The sequence below is a fragment of the Chiroxiphia lanceolata genome, chromosome 6 (genome assembly GCF_009829145.1).
Source record: "Chiroxiphia lanceolata isolate bChiLan1 chromosome 6, bChiLan1.pri, whole genome shotgun sequence".
NCBI classification, from domain to species: domain Eukaryota; kingdom Metazoa; phylum Chordata; class Aves; order Passeriformes; family Pipridae; genus Chiroxiphia; species Chiroxiphia lanceolata.
Window position 1 is genome coordinate 41,676,112 of NC_045642.1, and position 21,390 is coordinate 41,697,501.

Genomic DNA, 21,390 nt, shown 5'->3' on the forward strand with positions numbered 1-21,390 from the left:
TCTGAATGTGTCTTTCTTATTTATTAAGTAAAAGGGCTACATTATGACTATGTTGTACCATTGTAAAAAGCATCCCACAAGTTCCACCAAGTATGTAAAAGGACGACATTATAATGTAGCTACCAAGTAAATACAAGCCAGAGAAACTTCACTTTTTCATTCTCTGACCCAAGTCTTTCTTTCAGGAATACAACACTCTAAAGACACTGCTGCCATTTTTCCAAATTAGTTTTGATCTCTGTGTTAAATGCTGTAAGAGAGCTGAACAACACTAGTAATCTTGTGTCCTTGCACTGAGGAATGTTTGTGCAATTCAGGTAACATGATGTTAATTAAATGAACTGTAGATCATAAATGATCTCCAGGCAGGCATCTGCCAGTGGCGTGTTGCTAAAGTAATGGGAAAACAAGGGCTGACTCATTAACTGCGAGTTCGCCGTGAGGATGGAAACAAACATCACTTTTGGCTCTTTTGCTTCAGTTGGGTTGGGATGTTTTAATTTTCACTTCACTGGATGTTTTCACTCTCTAGTGTGCCATGTCACGAAAAAAACAACCAGAGGCCAACCCAAACGAAACCCAAACCGGTTCCTGCTCCAGGACTCCACCCTGGCATCTCTGGCAGGGTCGGGCCACTCACAGCCTCCCCGAGGACACAGTTCTGGTCAGCCCGTTCATCACTGCCGGCTGCAGCCTCTCGTGCCCCAGGCCCTTGGAACGCCAGGGCGGCCGCTCGGCGGGGCTGGGCAGTGACGGGAGGTCTGTCCGTGCCCTCCCGGGCGGCCCGGGCCCTTCCCGTCCCCGCGGCAGGGCGGGGCGGTGGGCGGGGAGGGCCGGGCCGGGCCGGGCTGGGCGGGGGCGCCGGCGCCTCCCAGTGCGGCGGCCGCCAGTGAGCCCGGCGGGGGTGGCCGGGTCAGGTAGTATCGGCGGGGACCTGAGCCGAGCCGAGCCGAGGGCGGCCTGCAGTGCCGGCATGGTGCTGCAGGAGCCCGCCGGGGCACGGAGTCAGTCGGCTGCGGGGGGAGGGGCTGCTGCTGCTGCCCCCGCCGAGGTGCAGCTGTCCCGGCGTCGCTGGGCCGTGCTGCTACTCTTCAGCAGCTACTCCCTGTGCAACGCCTTCCAGTGGATCCAGTACGGCAGCATCAACAACGTCTTCGTGCGCTTCTACGACGTGAGCGCCTTCGCCATCGACTGGCTCTCCATGAGCTACATGCTCGTCTACATCCCCCTGCTCTTCCCTGTCGCTTGGCTGCTGGACAAGAGGGGGCTGCGCCTCGTCGCCCTGGCTGGCTCGGCCCTGAATGCTGTGGGCGCCTGGGTGAAGCTGGGCAGCATGAAGCCGCATCTCTTCCCCGTCACCGTCCTGGGGCAGGTCATCTGTGCCCTGGCCCAGGTCTTCATCCTGGGCATGCCCTCGCGCATCGCCTCTGTCTGGTTTGGCTCCCACGAAGTCTCCACCGCCTGCTCCATCGCGGTCTTTGGGAACCAGGTAATGGGCATCTGCTCCTCGGCTGGCCAGGCATGTGGGGCCGGCTGTCACCCACCTGTTGGGAGACTGGGAGTGCTAAGGAGGAGAACCAGGGAGGGGGAAGAGATGCACAGGGCCAGGAGGGCAGCAGCAGTGATAAGAGGCACTTACCGGAAATTCCCGCTGGGAAATGCAGCTGGTACCTGGAAGGATGCCGCTGTGGGCTGATGCTGACAACAGAGGCAAGTGGGACCTAAGTCTACAAAGTTTGGGGCAGCAGGGGGGTTGGATATTATTCCGGATTTGAGAGATGTTTGACTCAGGGTCTTCTCCAGTGCTCTCCTCTTCCAATGTTTGTGAATTTCCAGTCCAGGGTTGTGATTTAGTAAAACCATGGATGGGCTGGAGGGAAATGCACAGTGCTGAGAAACATGCTTTAGGCAGTGTCCTTCCAACCTCGGATTTGCAGTTGCCTTTGGACTTGACACTGCAATATCCTCTTCCTGCTGACAACTGGATGGGGCAAAGGAGATTATCTGTCTGCTGAAAACCATATTTGTCACTGAGCCCTGGAGGAAAAGGACTTTAGCACTTTCATACCTCTTAGAAGTAGATACAGGTCCACTGCTTTTTCAAAGCAGTTGCTTTGAAAAAAAGAAAAGTTCCATCAGGCTAGTGTGAGGTCAGTTCCCCAAGCACTCTTGCATCAGCATGGGTCAGGGCGGCCCATGACCCACACTTGCTCAAGCTGTGACTGTCTTTTCTTGTAGCCAGCTAGAGCTCAGAGGAGATACATTTTTACACAGCTTTAAAAGGATCAGGAAAATAGCTTCTTGACCCTTGCACTGAAACACGCGATCATACCAGTTGAACGAAGCAGATAGGCCAGTACTGATGCAATGGGGCATAAGTAGAATGAATGTGGCTCTGCAGCCCTGACATGAAGAAGAGGGAAGCAGAACCTGTCATTAGCTGATGCACTGGACCTGTTCCCCTTGCTTTGATACCTAGGTACTCCTCTGCGCGTGACTCTGTGCATCACCCTGGACCATTCAGCCTGCGAGTGGCTGCCATTCAGATTTGAATGGTTTGCAGTTCTGGTAGCTTCTAATGCAGGCTTCTTCCTGTGTTTCTGTATTTATTTAAATACTGCTGAGGGAAAAAGAGGTGAATGCTTGGACTGAAGGTTGCAGAACACCACTAGGGAATTAAGGAGACTGCTTTCTTTACATTTTGAAAAGAGAAACCATATTTATCTTTCTCTGAATGCATCTAAGCTTTCCTTTTTGCTCTTATCACCCATTCTAGCGGGCTGGGTTTTATGTGTTTTTAAATGAATCTTTAGAGTGGAAGGCATCTAACTTGGCATTAGCAAATAAGTAACTCAGTGTTTTGCTGTCAGACTTTTTAAAAATTATTCAGGTGGAATTACTCAACAGTGTGCATAAGAAATCTAAACAGTGAAGCTGTCAGCCTGTACTATATGCCTGTGTGGAATCCTCATCATCCTAAAAGAAGCAACTTAGCATAACGGTTGTGAAAAGCAAACTTTGGCTACACTTTTGGTGCCCCACACTGCTCTGGCAGTTGAACTGACATGACAGTGAGACTTCAGTTCAGTACACAGTCTTTTCTTTGTAAGCTCAGACTTTCCTCTTATGGAGCATACTCCATAGGAAAGACCTATTAATTCCCATAGTCAAGGGTCCTGAGATGCAGAATCACAGTGAGTGAAAAGTAGCTATTTTGTTTACTGATGATGTCGGGCAGTGGGAAGAAATAGAGGCATCCAGTTTTCCTGACTGCAGTTAAAGAGTGTGTGTTAGGGAGCGTTGGCAAAGAGTATAATAGAGTGGTTTTGTAATTGCAGTATGTGAGTATGGCAAGTATGCTCAGTCCTCTACAACTATATGGTTTTCCTTTCCTTGCCATGTTGCTTAGTTTAATTATTATTATTATTACTGAATAACAAGCACTGTTGTCTCTCTCCATCAAGAACTGCAAGTGACTACATGAAGAAGTGGGACAGTGTCACTGCTTCTTTATTTGCTATACCTGCCCTCTTTCTGCTTCTGCCCTCTTGGCCTTAGGCTGTGCTTCAGCGGTGCTGCCCTACCTGCTGGCTCATCTGGGTCTGCCGAGGCCCTCAGGACGTTGTTTGCTGAGTGATGGTAGTCTTTAGGTTCAAAGTTAGCCCTGAATAGTAAATCATTGAATCAATCAGACCAGGTGTTAAAAATCCTTTAAAAAACCAAACAATCCCTAGTAGGGTATTAGAATCACCTCACTTGTTTCTGGCCATGTGTTGGCTGTGATATCTGAAGTGGAAAGAAAGGTTAGATTAAGCACACTTGAATACGTGCTGGAGAGCTTCTAGAACATCTGTGGAGGAGGTGATCACATTCACTTGTTTACCCACTGCTGATTTTCTTGGCATTTTACTTTTTTGCGATCTAACAAGAAGATACACAGATGTTTTTCTATTCCTTTTTCCTTTCTCCTTCAAGTTCATGTAAGGGTAAGTATAGAATGGAGTTTGCATGTTGTATGCTTTGGCATTATTATAGTAGTGTTATTAAAATATTACTTCTCAGTGCTTGAAAGACTAGGAAAAATCTATATGGGGAGTCATGCTCAGGCTTAAGTTCTGGGGTAAATAAGCAGAAGTGTTACAGAAAGTTCATTAATGTCCTTCAGATTTGTTTGAATATTGGGAGGAATTTGTCTGACATGCTTCTGAAATACAGCCATCAGTAGCAGTGTGCCTGCTATGTCAGCAGTGTTACTTGTGGAAGAGCTCGGTGCTGGATGTCCGCATGAAGCCCCCCACACAAGAGGCGGGTAGGGGAGGGCTGTTTGTGTAAGGCCATGCTTCCATTTGGCTGTATTGATTCATCAGCTGGTTCCAGTTCCTGGTTCAGACCAGCCTGAGAGCTCTGAACAGACTTCTAACATCTACACTGGAGAGAGATTGTCCTCTCATTCTCTCTGGTGACATGACCGCAGTGGGAAGAAATGCTTTCCTGAGGTAATAGCATTTGGTTGTATGTGCTTATTGGAACAGCAGATCTTGCTCCTTCCTTTAGCACACTTGCTCTTCTGTCTTTTGGCGATGAGGATGCACATGGTGCTGTGGCATGACAGAACTGATGCAGTGGTGGGGATGTTTAAATAACAAGTTAAATTCTCATGGCTTTTTAAAATTTATAAGCTGGAGTCTGATGGCTGGGTACTAGTTCTCTTCTTCAGCTGCCATAGTGCGTACTGGACTGCTGTGCCTACTGTTCTAGGCGTATCTGTCTCTTACTAGTTCATCTCCACGTTGTCACTTGATGGGCAAGGGACATGGGCAGCATGCAGAGAAGTGTATAACTGTGCTGCACATGGACAAAGAAAGAACATTTATGGGTTTGAATTTATATTGCTTTACCACCAGTGTTGGGGTTTGTTTCTATTGAGGGAGACCTTGTTCCTGGTTCTTGCTGTTTTGACAGAGAGAAATAAGCAGCTGGTGGGAGTAAAGATGTGGGGGTGTTAAATGATTTTTTTGCAGTGATTTTGCCTTTTTTTTTTTTTTTTTTTTTTTTAAGCAGGGTGATAGAAGGTGGTGATGTGGTTTTCAAGGAAAGAAAACTTCAGCCTCATATTAAGTTCTGCCTCTGGGGGAAAATGATGTAGCACCTTATTGATCTTTAGGTCTGTCCCTATTCTGATGCAGCTACTATGTGAGTTCAGAGGTTTAGGGCTTCCATAACAGAAATGACCTGAGACAGAGCTTTTAGGTGATATCTGCAGCCTGCTGGGAATGCCACTCTAGCAGTGATTAGGTGGTGGCTTTTGAAGTGGACAAACTGGATGATAAGCTGTGAATGAAATTCAGGGAGATGCTCCCTCTTTCACTTCTGATGAGTCCTTTTCTTTTATTCTGAATTAGGGGAAAGAATCTGCCTGGGGTAAAGGGTAGGGTGGGTTTTCCTGTGTAATTGGTCTGCAACATGTGAATGGCCATTGCTTTTGTGCTGGTGAGCCTGCAGTGCTGTTTTTGCTGAGCATGTGCTTGTTTGATGCCTCCCTGATAACTCTGTTCTGTACCTTTTGTCCTTCAGGGAAGGCAGTATCCAAAAGTCTAAGAAGCATTGTGGAAATGGAGCATGTCCTATGGAATTCTTGTCTTCCAGTCTCGAGTTTACTTCTAGATTTCTTTGGCTGTTCTGTATCTGCTGAAGGCTCCCCATCCCTACAGATGAGATTTGATCCCTGTTAGAAATACAGGCAGGTGGTGATCTGCCTCACTGTCCTCTGTAGCTTGGCCCTGTATCTCCCAGAGTTTTAACTATTAGAATAGAGAAGATTTTAGCAAGGAACAGAGAGGAGCTTGTAGTGGCAGTAGTTAATGGTTGACATTCTCCAGCCCTGTCTCCTTTCTCCCTCTGTAAAGAAGGGCGCGGTGGATCAGAACACTTGGGTCACAAGGAGTGCAACGTGGCCAACTCTCCAAGGTCCTGGATGTGGCTCATTGTGGGAGGGTGTGCTGACCAAATAGCAATGTGGCTTTCTATAAATGGACATGGGAGCCTGAAATGAACTTTTTTCTACCCGTTTCATCTGGTGCTCTCTTCCCAGCCATACACCAAAGCCAGCTCCCCCTTCTCCCTCATCAAAGCGTTGGGTTTTGGGTGAAGTTCTGCATGCGAGTTTAAATGAATGCCTGCAGTGTTTCTGCTGGGAGGGCCTGCCCTATGGCACCCTCAGCACCTGCCCTGAGGGATCCTTGGGACTGGCTGTATTCCGTGACTGTAGTAGGTCCTTGACCAAAGTATTATATTCTCGCTGAGGGTTCCAGCAGCAACTGAGGTAGTTGTCAGAGCTGAAACCTGTCTCTACTTTGTTCTCTCTCGTCTACTGCTGCTTTTTTTCCTGTATTTTGTTTATTTCCCTGCAAAGTGGGGGAAAGTGCATTCAAGGCTGACAGGCCCTGAATGACTTGCATAGGTCACTGTGCAGTATTGCATCATATTAAGCATTATGAGATGATGCCACAGAAGCAGAAGTGTGATGAGGAAGGGAGTTTGCTTTGCTTACAGAAGAGCTTTGGTTGTGCAAACTTCAGACAAGTTTGAAAAAAATTGTCTTCCACATCAATGGGAGAGTAAAAAGAGCCTAAGACCTATCTTATCTCATCACAAGGCTAGATTACAATTTTTCCTTTCACAACTTGGGTCCTTTCTGCTTCTTAAAACACTTCAAGAAATTTGTCTAAACTGTGCAAATACAAGCTGTGCAAATATGTACATTGACTTCCTGACTATCTGGATTTCAACAGTCTCTTTTAATTTTGCTCTCAGTGGTATGGAAGAAGCATATTATGGGCAGCAATCCATACAAAAGTATACTGGTAGGAACTGGCATCTCCCGCTTTAAATAGCTCCTCAGTTGTGTGTTTTCAGTTCTACTGCAGCCTTTTGTATAGAAAGGCAGCTGAGACTTGTGCTCTTAGCAAAGTATCGGGAAGTCGATGTGCAATTGGAATCACGGGCTGTGAGAAGCGGGTGGCTGGCTGTTCTCTGCGCATTGCGATACATGAGTTGTAGGGTCCGAAAGTTCAGCTCTTCCTGTGAAATGTCATGGTTACAGCGTGGGAGGCACCCGTAGTTAGAAAAGGAGGGAGCACCATAAGGCAGAGAGCTTTGATACACAGACAAGAGTAGAGGAAGAGTCTGTGGAATAGGCTCTGGAGCTCTAGAATAGGCTTCTCCTCAAATGGCCTCCCTGGGTGAATCCAGGGGTGATCTAAGTGTGATGTGGAGTGTATCCTCCTAACTCTCCAAAGTCTTGTCTTGGAAACTTGCTAAGACTGTGTTGAAATCATGGCGTCTGAAAAGCCTGTTGGATTGGTGTTTATCAGTGCATAATCTTAAGATCTTTTGATTGCTGCAGTTTCTGTCCAGTTGGCCAAACCAGCAGGCTGTTGGCCTTGGGCTTTCCTGGGACTCCTACCTGTGCTAGGCCTCTTAAAAATTCCCATCACTTTCCCTTCCTCCGTTCCTGATTTGAATATCTGGTAACAGAGTAGTTTGGTGTGTTTGTGTGTGAGTGGTGTGGATTTTCTGACTTGTTCTTTTGAACTCCTGGATGAATACCAGGTAGTCCTGATGCTTTGTAGAAGAAATTAGTTGAAATAAATTGTTTAATGTCTTCCACTCATAATGCTTCTGACTTTTGCTATGTGAAGAGGTTCTGTTGATGTGGAAACCTCCAGTAAATATCATGTCATGAATGCTGGCCCAAGACCTTCTCTTTCTTGAATGTTCTCCTTCCCCAGCGATCATTTTTTGGCCCTACAGACCTGTCATGTTTTCTGATTTTGTTGTGTTTGAAGAGTTTCAACTTGGTTTGTAAAGTTGTTCTGCTGGCTTTTTTGGTTTAATTATGGGTTTATGTCAGACCAGTCCAGCTTGCTGCCACTTTTCTTTGCTTGAAGGAATAAGATTCAGTTTTTGATTTAGGTTATGTTCTTGGTTTTTTTGGTTTGCTTGTGGTTTTGGTTTTTTAATTTTTGTTTTTTACTTAACTGTAGTTCTTTTATTCTGTTCTAAAATATTTTGCTAATATGCTTTAGGCTTACAATGAGCCTCTGATGCAGTGTCTTTGCACAGTCTGAATGCCACTTGCAAGCATTTAATTTTTAGGCTTTTTTTTTTAATTGCCTTTTAACACACTTCTTTCCTCTTAGGCAGCTTCCTCTTGTGAGTTATATATTGCCATAGTGCTTTGGAGGGTGGTTTTTTTTGTCACTGCTGCAAGGAAGCTGAATTTGAGTGCAGCGCAGAACCATTCTGTGATATTGATTGTAGTCACACTGTGCTGCTCTAGGTCTAAATCACAAATTGTGCTGCCTCTTATAAGTTCTCCTCAGAAAAGAGTATTTATGGAATCCAAAAATTGCAGTCTCTGCATCATCCCTGTCATGACACTTATTTAGCTTGCAAGGGCATTGTCGAAATTTCTTACTGTTGTATATTTTTTGCTTTTGCAGCATCTCTCTCTTTCTATCTTTTAACATTTTAATTGACCTTCTGGGTTTGGTGGTCTCCTCTGTCAACATCTGTACTTATGGAATTTTATAGGGCTTTTGAATTCTTGTTGCTGATTCTTAGTTTTTTTTGAGGTGGAGGTCCACCTCCTGCCCTCCACTCTTCCATTGATCATTCATTTACAGATTTTATGCAGATATACCGCTGATTATCTTCCTTCAGTAGACTTTGAGTATACAATCACCTAAACTTAAGAGATCTCATTTTCCATTTCAAGACTTTGGGTACATTTGTACCATCTTCTTAGCTACTTGCTCTTCGTTTTGTTGCCTATTCTTGTATACACTTGAATCTCGAATATGATGTTGTTGTGACTGGTCCTTGACAAAATTCAGGTAGGAAATACATTCCTTCTGTCTTTAACCAGCCTTTAAATAAAAAGTCGTCTGAACAATGCACTCTGTTGTCATTGTTGATTTCCTGGTAGTCTGTTTAAAAGTTACCCCAAAGCCTTTTTAAAATAAAGTGCCAGCAGCCTGGTTCCTGAAGAGAGATCCTTGGAGATCAGGGCAGTCCTGGGGGTTTTGAGTGTGAGGATGTTGAGTGATGTGCCAAATTTTGGGAACTGGAGCCTATCTCTATAGGTCTTGGACTCCTTTTTGCCTATATAAAGGTTGGAAATGCTGGTAAGAAGGACTGTATTATGATCCCTTATGACTGATGGTCTTTGTAAGAAGAGTAGAACAGATTGTTGCAGAACCAACCTTAGTTTTACATTGCTTTATTTTCCCTCATGTGAAAGGTGTGGAGAAGGGAGAAAAGTTATTTTTCTCTTTCTAAGTTATCTTTTGAATTTTCTGGTTAATCGGTTACAGTGTTGTCTGTGGGCTGACGGTGGTGCGGGTATTGGTCTGCTGAGAACCAGGCTAAAAATCTCCTCGTGAAAGGTAAAATATGTGCAGTATAATATTCTTCATATTGTTGAGAGCTTGTCTTCATTGGTAAAAATGGTATGACTAATCCAGGGTTTGTGAGTATCCTTCAGGAAATCTTCAGTTTTGGCCAGGTCAGAGAGATTCATCGTCACAGAATTAATAGCATCAGTTGCTCTGAAATATAAAATGTAGTTCCTATTGCTGTGATTTTTTTGTTCATTCTACTACCAAAGATATAATGAACTCTTAATGGATAAAAGTGATTCCTTTCTTTTGGAAAGAGAAGGGAGAGGACAAAACATCCATTTATAGTTAGAAAAATTGTTCAGGTCTTCTGAAAAGGCAACAAGTAGTGTCCAAAAATACTAAGTCTGTGTCACATTGGGTAAATTATGACTGTAGGACCTCCCAGTAAAGGATTTCTGAACAGTTTGCACAACAGACACTGAATACTTTCTCTGCTAGGTATATCAGATAGATCCTTTTTCAGGAAGGAACAGCTAGAGGGAGACCAGAAAAGATTGCATTTCAGCTGTGGTCCTGGAGAAACTTATGTCAAAAGTCAGAATAAAGCATGATCTCCCCTCCTCTCCTGTTGTTGTTTAGCTGCTGTTCAGCAGCTAATGTGGCTAGCGTGTGATTGCAGAGAGAAGTAGGCCAAGAAGCATGTAGCACAGGAATCCAGCCTAGTTCTTCCAAGAATTAAACAGTGGTAAGACAAAGGATCAATTTCCGGAAAAGTGTTTATAGACCTTATTTGTTAAAGGGTGTAGGGAACATGTGAGACCTGGTATGTAAAAGGCAATAGGACTCTTCCCTTGAATGGAAAGGAGCTATGTTGAGAGTCTCTTCCTCTAAGGTTGAACCTTTGGGAATGCTACGGAGATAGGAGTGAAGCCCAGGGTGGCTCTGTCCTGGGCTGACCATGCACACCAGAGCCACAGGCCTGCACTTGGCCACAAGCAGAGCAAAATAAATGCACTGCAGAGACAAGCAGACTTTTGCCCTCTGTGAGCTTCTGTGTTTAATGCAGTTACTCTTTCTGTGCAGCTGCAGGCTTGTGCAGAGGAGGGGAGGCATGCAATCTGAGGAGGATCAGAGCTTGAAGCCTCTAAGCCAGCTGATAGTTGTGCTCACTGATAGTGGGCAGTGCAGAGGAGGAGAGCTGGCCTGACTCGCTGCGATGAGAGGCTGAGGATAGACCATGTCTGAAAAAAGCTGAGCTCTGGCAAGTTTAGTCCTGTGTCAGGGGCTATCTATGCTGTGTGGGTGTTAGGAAGGTTTATCCTTCCTAATGGTTTAAGTTTCCTCCTGAGCTCTTTCAATCCAAGCTTGACTTGATGGCACAACTTGCGTCTGTCTTCAGTCCATGTAACCAAGGCTCAAGTGTTCTCATTCCTGACAGTACCCTGAACTGATGGGGCACATCTGTAATCTCTTGGTGGCTATCCCCCCTGGCTCCCTGCAATGTCCCAGCACCAAGAATGAATTTAGCACAGGTATCTGTTGCTGATCCTTACCCAGGCTATTCCAGGTCCCAGTGGAGGGCATACTGTTTGATACAGGAGAAGTTTGGCCAGACATGGTTGAAAATTACTTGTTTGTAAGCTAAATAGGGTGTCCGAGGGTAGCAGATATCTCTGTTTGAAACATAAGTGTTCTTCCTGTCTCAAAAATCCACCAGCTGGATGAAGGAGTAGGAATTTTGTGGAGAGTTTTCTTGGGCTGGATGGCACAAGCTGATTTTTATCTCAACTGTCAGATATGGGAACTGAAATGTATTTGGTCTGAGATTTTTATCCTGGCTAGTGAGTGGGCCTTCTAAAATGAGGCATTTGAGAAACATGGAGATATGACAGAAAAAGGATGCAGAAAGCATGAGGAGGTTTTGCTAGAAGGCAACCTGGGCAACATGTCTGAGCTCATGCCTGGGTTACAGGGCTCTTGGGACATCTGATCTGTGTAGCTTATGTGCTTTGTTGTGATTTATGGGCAGCATAGTACTCGCCTTTCTTAGTCCTTGCTTTCTATACCTGTAGAGTCACAGACCTTTTCCAGTGACTGTGAATACATTGAGCACTGCAGAATAATTCTTTAGGGAAGCAGTTGGCTAGTGGGGCTGTCTTGTTGCTGTTCAGTTGGCTGTGAGGCATAAACAGCATCCTCTCCAGTCCGTTGCTCTGGAACAATGACTCATGGTTCTGCTAATTGATTCCTATCAATCTAATGTTTCCCATAAGGAAACACTAAATGCAGTGGACTTTTGACTATATCCTCATTTACTCATAGTGTGATGAGTTCAGTGGCTTTATAGAGGTTATATTGGTGTAGGATGAATAACCACTGTTTTTTTAAGCTGCTATTCAGTCTTGGTTCAGTTAGCACTATGCTGCTGCTGTCAGTGCTTTCCTGCCTCTAGGCAAATAGTGTAGCCTGCAAAAGAGATTGGAAATCTCTGTTTCAAGCAAGAATGAGAATGGCTGCATGGCCACCTGGTATCTCTTTCTTGTATGCCTTCTCAGTCCTTCCAATTTTTGAATGCTCTTGTGTGTGCCTGGTCACTGTCCACAACAGCAAATATAGGCCTAAATCAGGCCTGTGTTGCTAAGTGAGGGTGTTGCTAAACAACAAAAAAATGTTTTTTCCCCAAACATGGGTGAGTGTGCAGAGCCTTGAGAGCAAGTGGGAGTTGAGCTTTAGCATGCCTCTTTTTCAGATGACCAAGATGCCTGCAAATGCTTGGGAAGAGTCGGGGGGACAGGTAAATACACAGTCCTTGGAAACCAAATGGTGATTGAAATACAGGCACAAACAGTGTAACTCAAGGAGTGGGGGGAAAATGGCTTTTGTAGGCTCCTCTGCAGTTTAGAGTACTCATGAATATGCTGAGTGCACTTTGGCTCCCACTTTATGAAAAGAAGAGTGTACTCCTAAGCACTGAAGCAGTGATTTCTTCTCTTCCATTTGAGGGTGGCACTGAAGGTTTGTGCCACTGTCAGTTGCTCTCATTGCAAAGTGTGTGGCAAAGCCCGTGGTGCTGCATCACTTTGTTGCTGAACTGAAGAAACAGCTGTGGAGTTAAAAGGCCTAACGTCTTCACCAGGCTGCATGCTGCCACTGCAGGAGCTTCTCAGCTGAACATATGAGGGGCTTTTGGCACAGTAGGGACTGTAACTGTAGGGGTTTCTTCTTGTAGCCCTTCAGAGCATTTTACCAGGGTCAGTTGCCAAGCCCCATCACAAAAGCAACCTCAGTGCGTAGGATACGTGCTGTCAGCGCTTCTTTTGATTTCAACCTTGTTGTTTTCCTAGGTTCTCCTGGTGGTCATAGGGTGAGTCTTGGGAGGGTGCTCATTTGTAACAGTGTCATAAAGTGACTAAGCCAGATTAATATCTCATTTATTATGAGTGGGCAGGTTTCTCTCTTGGCCCTTTCTCCTTGCGCTTGTCTGGTTGGAAAATAAATTGTTTCAACTCACTAACCTAGTAAAAATTGTGGTGGGTTTTGATGGTCTTGTTTTCTGCCATTTTTAATGAGCAAAATTGGATTACCGGGTAATGCGACCAGCATCAGAGCAGGTGCAAGGTAAGGAGTGGGATGTGTGTATGGACAGGAACATACATGCATGGGGGAGGTCAGGGGAAGCAAGACCTCCATTTCAATGGAGGCAAGTATTCATTCTGCTCAATTCTATTGTAAAACTTTGCCTTGAATATCCTGACAGTTGGAAGTGTAGTGGGGGAACCTCTCTTATGGCCTAATTGCAAAGGGTAGCTGGCTTTATCTCTTAATTTTTGGGTGGTAAGGAAGGTTTTCATCTCGGTTGTGAAATCGGATTAGGCTCAGTTGAGACTTTACTGAGCTATAGGGTGGTGGCAGTGTTGTGGTTTCATGTCATGCCTCTGTTTATCCCCTCTCTCTTTTGCTCAGCTTGGTATTGCTGTGGGCTTTCTAGTCCCTCCGGTTCTGATTCCTAATGTGGAGGATGTGGAGAAGCTGGCCTACCACATCAGCATCATGTTCTTCATGACTGCAGGTGTGGCATCAGCCCTATTCATCCTGGTCATCCTAGGTAAGGAGGTGGGAGCATGCACAGGAAACCAGGTGGGACTAAGAAGATCAGCCTGTGGGGGGTGGGGGGGCTGTGTGCCAGGAAATGGGTGGGGAAGGTCATCTGGTGATGCAGCATGCAGCTGACAGGGTCATGCAATACCCCATCTTGCTGCTTCAAGTCCTTGATGAACTGCACATGTGAAGGGGAGTATAAGAGGTTGTGAATGAGCTTGCCAAATTGTTCATTTCATCCTTTGCCTGCTTAATAAAATCCTGGCATGAGTAAGTCCTTTAAAAGCCAACAGAAGTCTTCCAAGTTTCTCAGTCATCTTCCCTGCAAACAGAGTGTTGGGCCTTGGGTTGTGCCTTGGACCTGATGACCTCCTCAGGGTAGAGAGAAAGAGGCAGGTTATATGGCATCACAGGAACAAGCTGTTCCTAAGAGAAAAAAAGGTAACTAGTTATGAGTGGATAGAAGGAAGCACTGACGGCAGTAGCAGGAGACCAGAGGTGCAATTCTCCTACTTCATGCTTAATCCATGAAGTAGAAGCCAAATCTTTAGCATGAAAGACTGACATGCTCACTGGAGAGCAGACGTCTACTGAACTCCATGGAATTTTTTGGATAGGCTCCTCTTGCCAGTTTGTTCATGTTGCTGATGGCTGAATCAGATGTAGACTTCAAAGAATCTGGGGCAGGGAATAGACAAGGTACAAGAATGGCTGTCTAGCACCTGGCACAGCAGAATTGCCTGCAACTGGCAATTCTGGACACTAATGCTAGTAAGGGACAGCAGATGACTTGGCCAGCCTAAAAAGTGCCAGGCCTGAAATAAAACCTGGCATACATAGGTCATTGCTCACCAGGCACTGGACACTTCAGAGGCCATCTTTGCTATCTGACTTTTCCTAATCTGCTTTGGCATTTGTAAATCCACATAATATTTTAGCAGCTGGCTGATCATCCTTCTGAAGACAAAGGAATGAAATGCAAGGCGTTTTCCTAGTGGGAGGAGTTAGTGTTGGAGAGAGCCTGTTCTCTCCTGTTCCTGGATGAGTTCATGCATGAAGATCAAAGCTTAAGGACACTGGTGTGTTTTGTACACTTGGTTTTACTAGTCTCTCTGCCATCCCTCAAATGGCTCTACCCACAGTGTGTGCTCAGGGCCCCTGATGACACCATTACAAACAGGTATACTTTGTGTCTGATTTCAGTCTTCAAGGAGAAGCCCCAGAACCCTCCAAGCCGAGCTCAGGCCTTGATCCAGTCAAGACCAACAGCAGAATATTCCTACGTGCAATCAATCCTCCGTCTGCTCCACAATGCCAACTTTTTGCTCCTTATGGTCACTTACGGTAAGGTCTGGCCTTTCTCCTTGTGCACTTATCACTCCTCCCTCCCTCTCTGTGCTCTGCTGGATCAGTAACTGGCCAGAGTTGTTTTAGGGGAGCATGAAGATTGCTGTCTTGCCACAAACTAGGAATCCTGATAGCCCAGTACTCTTAGCAGTAGTTACAAGCAAATGCCTAGGGAAGAATACAAGCAAGGCAAGTACACAGAGCACAATATACCCCCACTACTGTTCTCCCAGACTTTGACTGTTTTTTGTTCAGGGGATTTCTTTATCCTGTTCTTTATTCCTTATCCTGTTCTTTTTTCCTTAACCTGTTCTTTTTTCCTAGTCACTCAGTTACTTGCAATGAGCCAATCTAAGTGCTTACCTAAGAAGTATATTGGAGTGTCTAAGTGCACGTTACAGGACTGAGTGAAAGTCATTTCCCAAGGCAAGGGTATGACTGCCGGGCATCCCAGTAGAGGTCATGTGGACTATGCAGATGTGCAGACTTCGTCAGCTTCCTAGGCAGTCCCTGTGAAACAAATAGAAGAAAAGGCTGGAGAACATCTTCTTATGCCATCTGTCCTGGCACTCTGAATTTGCTGCTTGCTTCTCTTTAGCAGTCTCAGTCTGTTTCTCTGAGGGCAATGTGCTGTGTTGAATCTATTCCCTGATGCTGAATTGGCATATGGAACAGTGTTTTTCTCTTTAGCAGAAAGGCCATTGTAGTCTCTGCCTGGCTGCATAATAAGTTATACTGTAGCCAGCTAGTCTGCAGGGAGTTGTGTCCTTTCTCTTCCTACCATCTTGCTATGGAAGCTCCTCAGGTAGAAAGTTAAATATTGCTGAAAGTTCTACCATTATGCCAGCAATTGTATCTGAAGGACCTGGCGGATGAGTAACCAGGTTGGAGAGAATGAGACAGTGGCTTTGTACCTTCTGAGGGTGCTAATGGTCTTTGGGGTTGTTGAATTATATGCTTCTTTCCTTCTCAGTGCAATAGACTTTTAGAAATGCCCCTCTCAGATTGCTCTTAAACTCCACTGGTTTGCATTGCAGCTGCTTGTTTTGGCTTTTCTTTTTTTCCCCCATAGCACACAATGCCCTCTCAGAAAGTGAAGACAGAAAAAACTGTCAGGCAGACTGTGTCTAAAGTTGGATTGTGTCATCTGCACAGTACGCAATTAGGCTTCAGGGAAACAGAAGGTGAAAGCATTTATTTTAATAGGCGTAAACAAGTCCTAGAGGAGAGAGGAGGGGTCTCAGTACAGAAGAACATGTTTAGGAGGATAATTCCCTTCTGGGAATGTGGAATGTGGAAAAGCTGTTTCAGTGGCTCATAATTTATTTTTTCTTCCTGCTGGTCTGTGCATTTATTCTGTTCCTCTTTGTGTCAGTGTCATGTCAATCTACAGCTTGACTTGAGATGGTGACTGTTGCTCAGAGAGGGAACTATGCAGTGAAACTTTTTTTTAAACTTCTCTGGCTTTAAAATGGGGACAGTTTTTCCTACTTAAGTCAAAAGTTATGTTGGCCAAGATTTAAGACATCTGCAGCCACATGAGTGCAACTGAATCATCCTGCCTAGCTAACACAAAGATACCTGCAGCCTCTCAGCTTTTGTGTTAACATAGCGTATGCCAGGGGAGGGAGGGGGATACCTGCTGCTTTTTCATCTCCCCTGGCTGTAGAAAGAATGGGGACCCTTCCATGATGCCAGGTCAGAACAGGTCTGCAGACCTCTAAGGCCTTGATATTACTAACAGCTGTCAACTCCTTTCCTGTGGTAAGACTTGCAGTGCTGGAAACATTGGTGCCGCTGCCTCTGTGCCAGTACTAGCGAACTGTTTTTGAGGAAAGCCCTCAGATAGCCTTTTCTCCAGGCTGCTGACATTGCTTCCATGAAGCTGAGGCATAGCATGGAATGGACATTAAGAAATGTCCGAGTTTATTGAGTTGGGCTCTGCATTCGAGAGCATATTGCTACTGGGAGGCAGTAGGCAGGAAAGGGTGGTAAAGGCTGGTAAAGTAGGAGTGGTGAGACAGTCTCAAAGCATCAAGGTTTGGAAAGGTGACGGGGCAGTGAGGAGGAGGCAGGGCAGCAAGATCTGCATAAGGAACCATTGTCCTGGAGGCTTACATGAGTGAAGACAAGAAAACCAGGAGTCTGGCATGTAAGCAATAGGCTGCTTACCTACAGAAGACCTGGGTTCTAGTCTGAGGCTTAATAAGGGCTCCTTTTGGAGCCATAGGCAATAAACTTCCCCATTCTGGCCTCTATAAAATAGAGGAGACATTGTGAAGTCTCAAAAATGCTATTCTACAGCACGTTACAAGCAAACCATGGTAACTAGCTAATGAATCAGGTGGGGCTGGACCTTCAGATGTCCTCCTCCCAGCTACTAGTTCTGATTTTCCTCATCTGCATGGGCAAATGGCCACTGCCCTGTTGGAAACAACCGTTGCCTGTTTTATGGGCATTCAAACAGCTGTAATTCTCGGTGAAACTTCACGGAGCAGCTGTGACATATAAAGTGCCTACAGCTTTTGCCAACCCTCGCATATGCAAATTTGGCACACTGTCTTGATTCTTAGAATATTTTGCCTGACTGTGGTGCCAAGTGTTGCTGCCAACTCTACATTACTTTCTGCCCAGCTTGGAAGCAGGGGCCCTTCTCAGTCTTGGAAATCATATGCATCACAGAGCTGCTGTGAAGCTTTTGTACTGACAGCATCAACTACCAGAACAGCATCTGTCTATTTTCACAAGGCTGCTGTCCTCTTGGCTGGGTGAGAAGTAGAGGTGCACAAATGATTGGTCTATGTTCATGCCCAGCTTTGAAGTGAAGTAGCAAAGGGACTGTGCTGATCTGCCATACTCCCATGTCCTGGCACTGCAGTTTGTGATGTCTCCTAATGAGTGGGCTGATCCAGAGGTGGAGATAAGATGAAGCTGAATTAGGGTCTCTAGAACTGTTTTGCTACGGCAAAGTGTTTCAAAGAGACAGCTTTCAAGGCTAGAGGGCGCCTCCTTGCTGTGAGATCTCCAACTGTTCTCCCCCATCTCTGGCTGCTGGCTCTGCTGGAGTTTCCAGCCTTCTCGAGTAACTCTTGGAAAGCATTGACTAGATTCCTCCTGCCTGAAGAGCATGTCACTCAACTTACTAGCCTCTCCTGTAACCTTCTGACATGTGGTTTTGGAGCAGGAAGCATTGTCACAGGCTTATTTAGGATCACTTGAATGAGAGTTTTCATCTGTTATGTGTGCCATAAAACTGGGGAGTGACCTTTGCTTAATCATAGGATGGTTTGGGTTGGAAGGGACCTTAACAATCATCTAGTTCTAACCCCCATGCCGTGAGCAGGGACACCTTCCACTAGACTGGATTACTCAGAACCCTGTCTATTGTGGCCTTGAACACTTCCAGAGATGGGGCATCCACAACTTCTTTGGGCAATCTGTTCCAGTCCCTCACCACCCTCACAATCAATTGTAATGTTGTCAGAGATGGTGTGTAAAGGAAGTGTAATGTCCCCTTCAGCTGCCAATCTTGTGGCTCCTCATAGTGCTCCATGAGCTGTGCAGTGCAACAGGTATTCAGTGTTTAGTGGAAGACTGGGCTAGGCGCAGGATTGCTGAGTACTTAAGGATCAGGGGAGCTAGAGGACTTCAGGGTTAGGGGAGCTCAGGGGTTTGTTCCCTGTGTCAATGCTCTGCCTGCTAGACTGCACTTCTGTATCATGTATTGTGAGTTTCTGCTTTTAGCTGAGGCTGAAAGAGGAAAAGTAGGAAGTGGCAACTTGACACATATCTGTTCTGTGAGGATTTCAGGCACCTATGCCAGACTTTTTAAAACCATGCCTCCTTATGGAGCCCATAGATGTGTGAGCTGCAGTGGTGAAATCTGTGTCCCCCATCCCACCCCCCTACTTCAGGATCACTGAAGCCTTGAAGAGAAACTAACTGCAAATGTAAATGACTTTCTGAGAAGAAAGTTGTGCTGACTGTTACAGACCTCATCCACCTGGTGAAGGTTTCTCAGTATCACCCAAGGTGAGAGTGTAGCCATTGCAGTATTGCTGATTCAGTGCACGTGTGTATGTTCTTGCCTACTCTTAGCAAAGCGCTTGGATTTTGTGCCCTTTTGAGAAGGCATTTAACCAAAGAGAGTTGCATGTAAGCTGAAGCAGTGTGTCTGAACGGGGCTTGACCAGTATCACCCCAACAGTTTCATTCTCACCTTGGGTGATACTGAGAAACCTTCACCAGCTGGCCGATGTCTGTAACAGTTAATCTAACTTCCCTTTCAGAAATACAATTACTTTCACGGTTGGTTTTTTTTCAGGCCTCAGTGATATCTTTTAAAATGCAAGATTTTCCCATGCAGACACACACATAGCAGGTGCCTGGGGGTAGTGCTGTCTGTGCTTCGCCATTGGCTCTGTTTCTGCTTGCCTTCTTCTGTTTCTTGGCTTGGAGAGAATACTTTTTTACTGGCTGTCAGCAGGGAGAATGCTATCAGGCTCTTCTCTGGAAGGAAAACGCTCAGGTCAATGACACTGTTGTTAATTGAATCCCAGGTCCTTGTTAAAGGTGTGATGCTGAGGCAGGTGCTTTTCTAGTATTCTGACTTGGCTGGGGGGAAAGGAGAAAACTCCAGTGCTAAAGATGGATCTGGATGTGAGGAAGGGTTGAGACCCTTCCTCACATCTGGATGTGAGGAAAGGTTGCAAGACCTTTCAGTACCAGAAATGTGCACAGCCCTTCCTCTAGCTGCTAGGGTAAGAACCATCCTGAAACTGCAGGGTGCTTCCTCCTGCATGCTGAGGCCTGAATGTCTGCATTTCTTTCAGTATTCTATGTCTAGCCACTCTGGCTGAGTCTCCTGAGACTCTGCAGCCTTGTACTGGATTGACGCTCCCAAAGATTCCTCTCTCTGCTTTTCTACCTTTCCACAACCCAGCAGGAGAATAGCAGGCTCTGAATGTGCTGCATTTTTATCCCCCTCTTAGGTCTGAATGTAGGTTGTTTCTACGCCCTGTCCACTCTGCTGAACCGCATGGTGATCCACCACTACCCAGTAAGTGTATCCAACCCTTGTGGCCCTCTGATGTTTGCTGTTGTCTAGCACTGGCTGCCAAAGAAGAGTCTGTGAGAAATGCAATGTTACAGCACTTCTGGCTGGCTCTGGCACACGCTGGCTGGCTGGAAAGAGAGCATTGGTTCCTTTTCTCTTTACACCACCCCATGCAAAAGCTAGTGAGCTCTAGCAAAGACAGCTCCTTTGCACCCTGAATGAAAGTGTTTACTTCTGAGAAAATCTTCCAGCAACTCACTCCCCTTGTTCCTGACTATGATTTCTGCTAGGACATCTGTTCCAGGGGGCTACCCACACTGGTGCTCTGGTGGCAGAAGAGTGAAGTGCTTCAGTACCTGAGCTACTGTAGAGCTTACTGCTGGTGCTGTATGCCAGAGAGCTCCTTTCTGTGCTGCCTTATAGTAGGTCCTAATATTTCCTAGTCAATCTGGCCCAAATCCTAACACCAGAGAGCAAGCTTCATAGGGTTTATGCTGACTCCTCTGAGAGTATCTGTTCATGCTGGCCAGTGCACACCTTTTTCTCTGGGCTGGCTCAGAGAGAAGTGCCAAACTACTTTTCTTACTGGACCAGAATGCACTGGCTCATAGTGGGCCCAAAAGTGTTCTTGCAAAGGGTACTTCTGGTTATTGTTTTACCAGCAGAAAACATGTAGGGAGGCTAACTTTGATGTCTCTTCCTCTCTGGGTTTTCTGCATTTTGCTTTTTGTTGGCTATGACTTAGCTCCTGCATTTGTGTGAGTGTGTGTGTGTCTCATCACAGGGGGAGGAGGTGAATGCTGGCAGGATTGGACTCACCATTATAGTGTCGGGGACGGTTGGGGCTCTGATCTCCGGCATCTGGTTGGACAGAACCAAAACCTACAAGTAAGTCCCTTGTTTGCCTTTGTGTCCCTGGTGACTGTGCTCTTCCCCCATACTGTGCGAGTCTGGGGGCACAATCCTTGGGAGGATTTGTAGGGGAAAATATGGTTCTTCAAAATGCAGTTAGTCTAAAGTGAAGTTTGGAGCTGTGTGTTAGTCTGTACTGGGCCCATACAGTGGCCTTAGGGAAACATAGGGAGAGGGTGAGGTGGCCCAGCAGCTGCTTTGTCAGGGATGAGAGAGTTCTTGGTGCAAGAAGAATCAAGATAGTACCAGGCCATTTCTCAGCCCTTACAAACCAGCTTCTGTGAATCTTTGTCCAGCTTAATAAAAGGCACATTGAATCCAGTGCCCAGAGGCATTGTGTGAGGGTGCGTTGCTGTATTTAGGGCAGGCATAAGGGTTACTGGGATTGCTGGTGGATTATTCTGGGTTTGCTGCCTGGCGGGTTGGAAAGGCAGGTCTGGCCATCATACCCTGCCATATGCAAAGAGACGGTTAAGTCTTTGCTTGTCCTGCAGCTCCCAATCCTCAGGCACTCAGATCTCATTGGCAGACCTCTGTAGGATATCCCAGGGGATGTAGAGAGCCTCTCATGTC

The 21,390-nt window shown here is 45.8% G+C and overlaps 1 protein-coding gene across 6 annotated transcripts in view; it reads left to right on the top strand.

The window, feature by feature from the left end:
* Positions 1–882: 882 nt before the first annotated feature.
* FLVCR2 (FLVCR heme transporter 2) overlaps positions 883–21,390 on the top strand; it is a 37,590-nt gene continuing 17,082 nt past the window's right edge. For 4 of the 6 annotated variants that reach the window (XR_004357495.1, XM_032690077.1, XM_032690079.1 and 1 more), the window contains exons 1-5: positions 895–1,489; positions 13,368–13,509; positions 14,706–14,846; positions 19,841–19,908; positions 20,690–20,793. Coding sequence is in view for 5 of the 6 variants with exons in the window: in XM_032690077.1 (XP_032545968.1) it covers positions 974–1,489; positions 13,368–13,509; positions 14,706–14,846; positions 19,841–19,908; positions 20,690–20,793 (971 nt within the window). In the remaining variant the exon portion in view is untranslated. Of the gene's footprint in view, positions 1,490–13,367; positions 13,510–14,705; positions 14,847–19,840; positions 19,909–20,689; positions 20,794–21,390 lie in introns of all 6 variants that reach the window. The other 2 variants (XM_032690078.1, XM_032690075.1) reach the window with 2 other exon arrangements.